General features: G+C 32.1%; 1 protein-coding gene across 5 annotated transcripts in view; it reads left to right on the top strand.

Moving 5' to 3' along the window:
- The window catches only part of LOC122636971 (matrix metalloproteinase-2-like), a 210,791-nt gene that overhangs the window by 191,555 nt on the left and 9,185 nt on the right, over window positions 1–10,051 (top strand). For all 5 annotated transcript variants that reach the window (XM_043828705.1, XM_043828704.1, XM_043828707.1 and 2 more), the window contains one exon: window positions 3,244–3,402. In XM_043828705.1, coding sequence (XP_043684640.1) covers window positions 3,244–3,402 — 159 coding nt within the window. The remainder of the gene's footprint in view (window positions 1–3,243; window positions 3,403–10,051) is intronic.

Below are 10,051 nucleotides of genomic sequence, written 5' to 3'. Positions count from 1 at the left end.
GTGTGTGTGTGTGTGTGTATATATATATATGCTTGCTCGTAAATCGATGGTGTCAAGCAAGACAGCAGAGCCTAATATATGTTAGGGATTATCTTTGCACATTTGTGAACGATGAGAAACGAGCACTAGTCCGTTCTATCAGAGTTTATCTATCCATCCATCCATCCATCTATCCATCTATCTATCTATCCATCTATCTATCTATCTATCTATCTATCTATCTATCTATCTATCTATTTATTTATTTATTTATCTATCTATCTGTCTATCTGTCTATCTATATTCTTACTCAACTCTATCGTCTTACTTAACTGTATCTATCGATATATAATTACAGATTAATAGATATTTTCGTTCTATTTAGATATTAATAATATTTAACGATTAATTAATGTTTCAAAAATATTATATATATATATATAATATATTTTAGTTTTTTAATATCGTATGACATTAATTTCGTTAGAATTGTTGATAGTTTTTTTTTTGTTTTCTTTTTTCCCTCTCTTTTTTTTTTTTAATTACTAGAGATCACGTTAAATTTATTAATCGTTGAGCTACTTAAGGGGCCTGGGGATATCGTGTTTGAAAGAGTCGATACTGCATTGCGTTGCTACGGTGTTCTCTAACTCTGTAATATTATACCGTTGGGTTGAGGCTGTCGAAATGAGCACCACTGCTTCCTTTGCCATAAGTGGACATTCGTGTGGAATGTTTAGTCTACGGTAGAGATTTTCAACGTGTGATATGCCTCGTGAAAGAGCTCAAACGGAGAACTTTAAAAAAAAAAAAAAGAGAGAGAAAGAAATAAAGGGAAAAGGAAATAAGAGAAAATCCCTTTGATATATATGCTCCTGAAATTTTGAAGCACGAATCAAACCTTTTGGGATATACTCTGTACGTAGCTTATAAATATAAAATTGTATGTATATGTGTGTATATAATATGTATATATATATATAGTTTGATTTTATTCTCTTTGTTATCAATAATACTTTTATCTATAAATATAAGTGAATACTTTATAAGTTATACGTAATATATCTAAGATGTAGTATATGAACCTTGAATAATTTGAGAAACACTGGTTTAAAGCATTCGCTCGGAAACTGAAGACCTAGATCGATCCTGGTTCAAAACCACTACGTAAGATCGTTTTTTATATTTTTTTTTTTTTAATTTTTTTTCTCTTTATTTTTGACGTATTCTAAAACAAGTTTGATAATTATCACATCAAAGGAAAAACATTTGTGCTTTTTCAAATCAAAAAAATTTATATGAGAAAATGAAAAAGAAAAAATATATATATATGTATATGCATATATGGAATCATATTTTAAACGAGATTTCAAAAAAATATACATAACCTCAAAGATATTATGAAGAAATATGTAATAATTATAATAGTAATAATGTAATAATAATAGTTAATTAAATATCAATAATTAATCAAATTTTAATTGAACAAAATCTATTGTAAATCTTTTCTATTGAAAGAAATACCATAAGTAAAGTTTTATGGTATGTTTAATCCGAAGACATGAATAGCTCAGTTGTCTAAAGCATTGGCTACGAAAACAGAAGTAGGGGAGAGAGAGAAAGACCTCCTTCAGATTCTCGAGAGTTGTTCAGGTTCAAAACCAAACACAACACACAACTCTCCTCCACTAGTTAGAGAAAAAGAACCCAAGTTTTTTTCACAAATCTTAAAACAAAATTAAATAATTATTTACATTTCAAAATAAAAGAAGAAGGAAGAAAGAGAGAGATGATTATGTACTACAGATATGTGTGTGTGTGTGTGTGTTATTAATTATATCGTCAAAAAAAATTAAAAGAAAAAAGAATATACAGCACGATACAAAAAATAATTTGGTATTGTATAAATTATATTACTTCGAAGAGCTCTTCTCCACAAAAAAAAGAATGCTGTCATAATTCCTATCGAAAAAAATGTGTTCTCTTGCAAATAATGAAAGAGCACAGGAAGATGTGTTCGTTTCTCGTAGTGATGAAATTAACTTAATTGACCAAAGTCAATCTCTTTCTCTCTCTCTTTCTCTCTGTCTATCTCTTCGTTGAAGTTTATAGGAAATTTAGAGTAAACGGGGAAGAAGGGGTGAAACAGGTTTTTGGTGATGATACGTGTCTGACTATATACACACTATACTACTACTGCTACTATTACTACCACCAACACCTTCTAGTTGTTGCGTGTTATTGGTTGACCTGACTTTGCTCTGTTCGGTGCTGCGCTATCTTCTCGGACAGATCGACTCCCTTCTCTCCTTCCTCTCATCCCTACGAAAGAGATAGGACAGGGTGAAAGAGGAATGTGACATCGCACAGCAGCGAGAGAGAAAGAGAGAGAAAATATCGCACAAACATAGACGCACGAAGGTTAAAAGAGAACTAGTTGTCTCTTCTCTCGCTCTTTTTCCCTCTCTCACTACCACCACTTCCCCCACCATTCTACACTACTCCCACTTCTCCCACTCCCCACCACTCCCCCCGGGATTGCACTTAAAGCAAGTTTCCTCGTTAGGAAACTTTCGTCGCCACGATATTTTGGAATTGCGAACCGTTGCCGTCAGGTGGCACGGTTGTCTGCAATCTACTGCTATTCAAGTGTGGGGTTGCGTCGTATCTTGATCGAAATTCTAAGAGGAGAAGGAGGAGGAGGAAGAAAAAGAGGAAACAAAAAAAAAATGAAAAAAAAAAAAAAAAAAAAACAACGAGGAAGAAAGTGATATAAGAATCTTTTCTGGGATGAATGAAAAAGTTTAAACTCGACTCGAGAAAATTTCTTCTTTTATTTTATTTGCGTTATTTTGTCTTTTCCTGTTTGTTTCGCGTTTTATTATTTTTCTTCTTTTTCGTTCTGCATTTTTTCTTCTTACGTTTCTTATTTTTCACTTTAATCGAAGTTAGTGTCGCGTGTGATTAAATGTACGAGTAGTATTATTATGTTTTGGAAATGTTTTATTATTCTTTCTCTCTCTCTCTCATTTAATTGAATAAGAGTGAAAGAGAAAGATGGTAGAATTATTCTAAATGAGAATAGTTTATAACTAGAAAACTTTCGAGATTTTAATCGTTGTATGTATATTCTCTCTCTCTCTCTCTCTCTCTCTCTCTCTCTCTCTCTCTCTCTCTCTCTCTCTTTCTTTTTTCTCTTTTTCATGATGGACAATATAAATTATATATAATGGTATTTATCATTTTACGTTTAATATTTTCTAGGGACTAGCCTGTTCGCTGTGGCTGCACACGAGTTTGGTCATTCTCTTGGTTTGGCACATAGTTCTGTTCAAGGAGCTCTAATGTATCCTTGGTATCAAGGATTGAGTCCTAATTACGAGCTACCCGAGGACGATAGGCATGGAATTCAACAGATGTATGGTAAGTTATTTGATTTCAAATATATCTATATATATCTATATTCTTTTTTAATATAAATTTGGTAATAAAAGATATTTGCACTATCTCGAATATTTGTAACATATAAAAAGTATTATATATATATATATAAATTATATGTATACGTTATATTGTTATTTAATATATTTTTTTTTTAATATCGTAATTCAATATTATAATTTTGATTTCACTAAAATTTTCTTGAAATTTTTAAAATTTTAATACAAAGGTTACAACACTTTTTAATATCATGTAACATTAAAAGTACAATAATATATAAAAATAAGTACAAGAGTTCAAAACCAAAGTTATATAATTCCATAAAAAAAAAAAAAAAAAAAAAATGACGGGGGATGATAAGAGTGAAAAAAAAAAACTGAACTATATTTAGAACCAAATCTAACGAAGCTTCCGATATATTTCATTTTTATTACAACAAATCGTGTTGTACTACGTTGAAAGTCTATCTTTTTCAAAGAAAAAGAAAAGGAAGAGGAAAAAGATTTTATTGCCATCGTTATATAGGAACAGCTTTCTTAAACCACGTAAAACTTTCACGCTCTCGGGATTATATCCACAAAGGATAGATAAATTTCGAACAGTTGTTATCTGCGAAACGATACCGATCAAAAGAAAAGTAAGCTCTTTATAAAAGATAAAAAGAGATGGTGATAAATAGATAGTTAAAAAGAAAGAGTGTTGAATTCTGGAAAACGATACTCCGAAACGATTCACACGTATAGACACACGGGTATGTGTACGTGTGATCTATAAAAAATAATAGTAATGGTGGTAGATAGTACTAGTAGTAGTAATAGGTAGTAGTAGTATGGCAGTTTGAATTGGCGCCAGTAGAGTAGGTAAAACGTGTGAGTAGCCAAGTAGTAAAGTCCGTCGTATAATCGGACAAGAGGGAGTAGCTCTTACAAGTAGTAGAAATGTCGTTTTCGAACACCGATCGGAACGAACACCATAATGTAATTTTAAGTACAGGATGGACCAAAAGTTTCTTCGATGATTTGATTTTTATATATATACATATATTAATGATACTTTTTCGAGACATTTATAAGGCAATTAATCTTTTTTTCCTTTTTTTTCTGTTCGTTTCATTTTCGTCTTCTCTTCTTTTCTCTCATTCTCATTTATTTGTTTTATCTTATTTTATTTTATTTTTTTTTTTTATTTTGAACTGCGAAGCTAAGAGAGTTCTAAGAAGCTTTCTTGCAGATCTGATCAGAAGAAGAAGAATGATTAATCGATTAAAAAATTCTCGAAAAGAAGGAAAAATAAAATTTAATAATTTTTTTAACAAATCACAGATAGTAACTTTTGGACGAGCCTGTACGTTGAAATTCTACGCTTGTGTGTCAAATGTTAATATACCAAACGATCCCATATCATTATCCCTTCCTCCTCTATTTACGGCTATTAATTTCCTCTCGATAATTATTCCTAATTATTGAAATTCTCTTCTACAACAACAACAACAACAACAACAACAACAACAACAACAAGCTCTGTTTCCTCTAATATACGATTTCTTTCACCATGATATATATATCGCAATCCATTCCTCTAAAACGTACAAACATTCTAAAAAAAAAGGTATTAGAATTTAAAAATTTTATAATAAAACCTATGTTGTATGACAATATATATTATAATATTGATGAATGAACAGCTGTAATATTTTTTATAATTTCCAAAAGAAAAAAAAAAAAGAAAAAGAAAAAGAAAAAAAAAAGAAAGCAAGTAAAAATATGAAATAACCATTAATAAAAATCACGATACAAATTCTATTCAAATATATTCACATTACGTGTGTGTGTGTGTGTGTGTGTGTGTATACATCCAAAGAAAAATGTTCTCATTTCAATCATTATAATAAAATTTTTTTGACCTCTCTCTCTCTCTCTCTCTCTCTCTCTCTCTCTCTCTCTCTCTCTCTCTCTCTCTCTCTCTCTCTCTCTCTCTCTCGCATACGATTTAGAAGCATAGAATCGGACGAAGATGAAATGGGACGTGAATAAAATATAAAGAATGACCAGGAGGATGTTTTTTGTTCCCTATGGGATATGGGTCGGCCGTGCAGAGATAGAGAAAGGGGTGGAGGGTGGAGAGGGGGAGAGGGTGGGGTTGGTAAGGGAGAAAGAGGGCAGACAGACCAGGAGTGATTTACTATGCCAGCTTTGTCGGTTTTCCGGAGGGATCGCAAATGCATTCCGACTCTCTCTCTCTCTCTCTCTCTCTCTCTCTCTCTCTTTCTCTCTCTCTTTCTCTATTTCTCTCTTTCCATCTTCCTTTTCCTATACCATCAACCGTGTGTTTCGTGTTTGCATTACGAACACGACCGGTGTGTAGTACCGGTGCACGTTAACTCGCTACTGGTTTCGCGGTCGTACTGAAAGGTCGATGGTCACATTTGTTTTCCCATGAAAGGGACGTACTTGAATGGAACTCGAACGAGAGTCTATCGACTACTCTCTTTTTCTCTTTTTCTCTTTTTCTCTGTCTCTCTTTCTCTCTGTCTGTCTATCTATCTCTCTCTCTCTCTCTCTCTCTCTTTCTTTCTTTCTTTCTTTCTGTGTCCTCTGTTGATGATGTGTTTCTACGTTTTCGAATATTTTGTTTCGTGAAAGTCGAACACTTCTCTTTCTCATTCTATTTCTCTTTTTCTCTTTGTTTTTCTTCCTTCTTCTCTCTCTCTCTTTTTTATCCTCTTGATGTCTCTCTTCTTTCTCTCTTGTTGATATTTCGATCGTAAACAGTAAACATTTTACGATTTAGTACAACTTTTTTTTTCTTGTCTAAAACAAAAGAAAAGATGATCAATGCATTTTTTTTTTCTTTTTTTTTTTTTTTTTTTTTTTTAATAGAGAACAGCCTTCATCAGTTCAAACAATCTTATATTTTGTTTGGGAAAAAGAATTAATATTAATATATTGGGATTGGATAATATTTAATCGCTGTTACGTTTGTAATAGTATTAACAAATAAGAAAAGTGTTAAAGGAATCGGTGAAGTATTCTTGTTATTTGAATCAAGTTCTTCGTATTTAAAGAAAATTACTCGTTGTATTGTAATTGGATAACATTGACGAACAATATACTATAGTAAAAGCAAATAATCCTTAATAGATTTCACTGAAATATTTAGAATTAGAAAAATTCGAACATTATTTTCTATTTAACGATTTTTTCGTCTTTCATTCCGGTGCTGCCGTCTCGCGGAGAAAAATTGAATCATTGTTGTTAAAAAACAATCACTATCTGTGCAACGTACTATCGTCAAAAATTGTTTCAACTTTTTGTTTCATTAAAAGGTTACAACAATTCGATACAATTCCTTTCTTCTTTAATAAAATAAAATAAAGGGAGAAAGAAAAGTAATCGTACGAGTACAGAGAGATAATCGAATAAAATAAAATCGGAGAATAAACGCCGAGAACATTCATTCGTGTTTCTTCAATGTGAAGGGTATTTGAACTAAGGTAATGCTCTTAGAAGCGTTTAACGTGTTTAGATTCGCCGAGTGGATTCCCTTTAATAACTTGTACAATTCGTAGAATGTTTGGAAGATAGTTCAGCCGGTCGCAAACGGTCGATATGCCACGACCTCGAAGTAAACTTGCGAAAGGAAGGCAAAGCGGGTTGAAATTTTTAACTACTACTAATAGTAGTAACAGTAGTAGTAATAGTAGTAATAGTAATAGTAGAAGTAGTACTAGTAGTTCTAGTAATTCTAGTCGAACAAGAATCAATCGGAAATGATTAAAACTTTGTGTCCCGTTCCTTGAGAACTCCTTTCCTTTGACCAATCGAACATTCCTTCCTTCCTTCCTCCTTTAATCCCTTCCACCCTTCCTTACCTACTTCCCGTTTCGTTGGTTTAAAAAGAAAAAAGTAAAAAAAAAGGAAGAAAAAAAGAAAATAAAACTTTCAACCATCTTCTCCGTCGTCTTCGAAATCCATCCTTCTCTTTCTTTTTTCTTTCTTCTTCATTTTTTTTCTCTTTCATTTTTTTCTTTTTCTTTTTTCTTGTATCCTTCTTCGGCAACCACCACACAAGTAAGCACCGATACATCACCGGTTCATCCCTTCTAACGTTGATGCGCTCTCACCGAAGAAAATAGTTGAAGCGTTTCTTTTCCTCTTCCTTGAAACTTACCCTTAACTCAGTATACAAAATTTTTCCTTTACCCATCATCCTCTACATCCTTTTCGGTAGTTGTTTAGGGAATGCGAGATGAGAGCGGGAGGGATTGGAGAAAGAAATGGAGAAAGCAAAAATGTTCTTGATTAAAAAAGTCACTTCCTCGCGAAGGTCCGTCCATCACTCTTTTACTGGGAATGTACTTCGCGAATTTTGCTTTGTTAAAATTTTTCTTTCCTTTTCCTTTTTTTTTTTTTTTTTATGTATATATATATACTTTTGTTCTCAAAAATATGTCACTTTTTATTTCTTTTTTTTTTTCTTTTTTTTTCGAATAAATCACAGAGGTATTGCCACTGTAAAAAAAAAAAAAAAAAGAAATTAGTCGAGAAATATTTAACAAAGATTTATTATTACAAAGAGAATAAATAGCATAAAGAAAATAATCTTAAACCCGTAAGGAATTCTTGTAAACTTAATTCTATTAAAATCTTACCGTTTTACCTTCTTTTTTTTTTTTTTTTTTTTTTTTTACTATTATTATATATATTTCTCTCATAAAATTTATCATTCTACATTTTTTCTTCTCCGTTTCTCTCCTCCTTCATCTTTTTTCTTTTCTTTTTTTTTTTTTTTTTTAAATCTTTTCCAAATAAATTACAAACGCAGCACCGTAAAAGAGAAATTAATTGAGATATACTAAACAAAGATTTATTGTTATAAACGGAATAAATGACATCAAGAGAATGCGGATAATATAATCTTCAAACTTGAAGGAATTCCTGTATAACTCGTATCTTGGATGATACATCTCAGAGGAAATAAGCTTTCAACTTTAAGGACGAAGGGATAGTATAAAGCACAGTGGAATTCGTCCTTGTTTCTCTTTTTCCGTTCTGCTAAGCACCATGGATAAGAACAAAAGGGGAGAAAGAGAAGGAAAATTGGGGGTGGAGGTGGAGGATTAGAGAGAAAGAAAGAAAGAGAGAGGAAGACACACAGAGAAAGAGAGAGAGAGAGAGAATAATAGCAAATGCTCTTTATCTCTATCTCTCTCTTTCTATCTCTATCTCTTTCTTCCTCGAAGGATTTCGTTTCGGTCTTTTATTGGTGGAGAACACTGGGAAGAGGAAGACCGCTTGTTTCCCTTTATCCTTTACCACAACTCGCTTAGAATCCTTTCTCTCCTCTTCTCTTTACCTTCTATCCTCATCCTCTATCCCCTATTTCCAACCCTTACCCCTCATTCCTCATCCCTAACCTCTCTACCCCCACTCCAACTCCATCGCCATTTTCAATCCACTTACTTAGCTCACGGAAAGCGTTCGAATTCCCATTGAAATAATTATTTCGTTGAATCTTTATCTCTCTTCTTCTCTTATATATCCTCTTCTTTTTTTGCTATTTTTTTCTTTTCTTTTCTTTTCTTTTCTTTTCTTTTCTTTTCTTTTCTCGTTTTATTTTGTTTTTTTTTTCCTCTCTTTCTCCCTCTTAATCTGTTAACCTGCAGCCAATTATTCGAGTATAACGAAATAATTGGATAAAACTGGACCGACGCTCCGGGATTATCTGTTGCTTTATGAGAATATTAGAGAAGATTATTTCTTTTTTTTTTTTTCTTTCTTTTTTTAATTGTTCTTCTCTCTTCGTCGCATTCCTATCCTCTTTATGTAATTGTATATTTATGTATATGTATATATATCTTTTTTTGCTCTCTCCTTTTTTTCACAAGTTTTTAAATTCGAGTATTGTAGTTACTCTTTGCTTTTATATATATATATATATACATATTTGTATATGTAATTAAAAAAGGATAATAATTATTCTCGAAAGTACGACATTTATAAGAGAAATTAATTGTTCGCGTACAAGTATATAGGAAGCCACATTTTCTTTATCTAATGCCTACATATACTACGAAGAAAAGAAAATAAAAAATAAGAAATGAAAGAAAAGAAGAAAAGGAAAAAAAGCAAGTTTGGTTCGAAATATTTTGTCGTTCCAAATTCGTCCCGAAAAAGAACAATCCGGATTACATAGAATTGATAATAGATAAGAAATAGACGAGAGTAATAAAGATCGTTAATGAAGTGGTAATCGTCGAGAGAGAAAAAAATGGAAAAAAAGAAAAGAAAGAAAGAAAGAAAACTCAACGGAGAAGAAACATGGATCGATATCATTAATAAAATCGTGTGTTTAACAATGAGAAAAAAATTTCTCATCTCAGGATAAATGTGAACGGACGAACGAACGAACGAACGAACGAACGAACGAACGAACGAATGAATTAATTAATCGAAATTCCTCGTAGTTTTTTCCGCATTATACAGTTACTGCTCTCTTCTCATTTTTCCCGTCGTTTTACCCCGAATAATCATATCGAATTAAATCTGCGCGTCCCTATTGTTCCTCCGGAGAGATGTAAAAGGAGAAAGAAAGAGAGAGAGAGAGAGAGAGAGAGAGAGAGAGAGAGAGA

The sequence above is a fragment of the Vespula pensylvanica genome, chromosome 24, assembly GCF_014466175.1.
Source record: "Vespula pensylvanica isolate Volc-1 chromosome 24, ASM1446617v1, whole genome shotgun sequence".
In the NCBI taxonomy this organism is placed as follows: Eukaryota; Metazoa; Arthropoda; class Insecta; order Hymenoptera; family Vespidae; genus Vespula; species Vespula pensylvanica.
The sequence above is the reverse complement of the archived record's forward strand: the minus strand, read 5'-3'. Positions and strand labels throughout refer to the sequence as shown.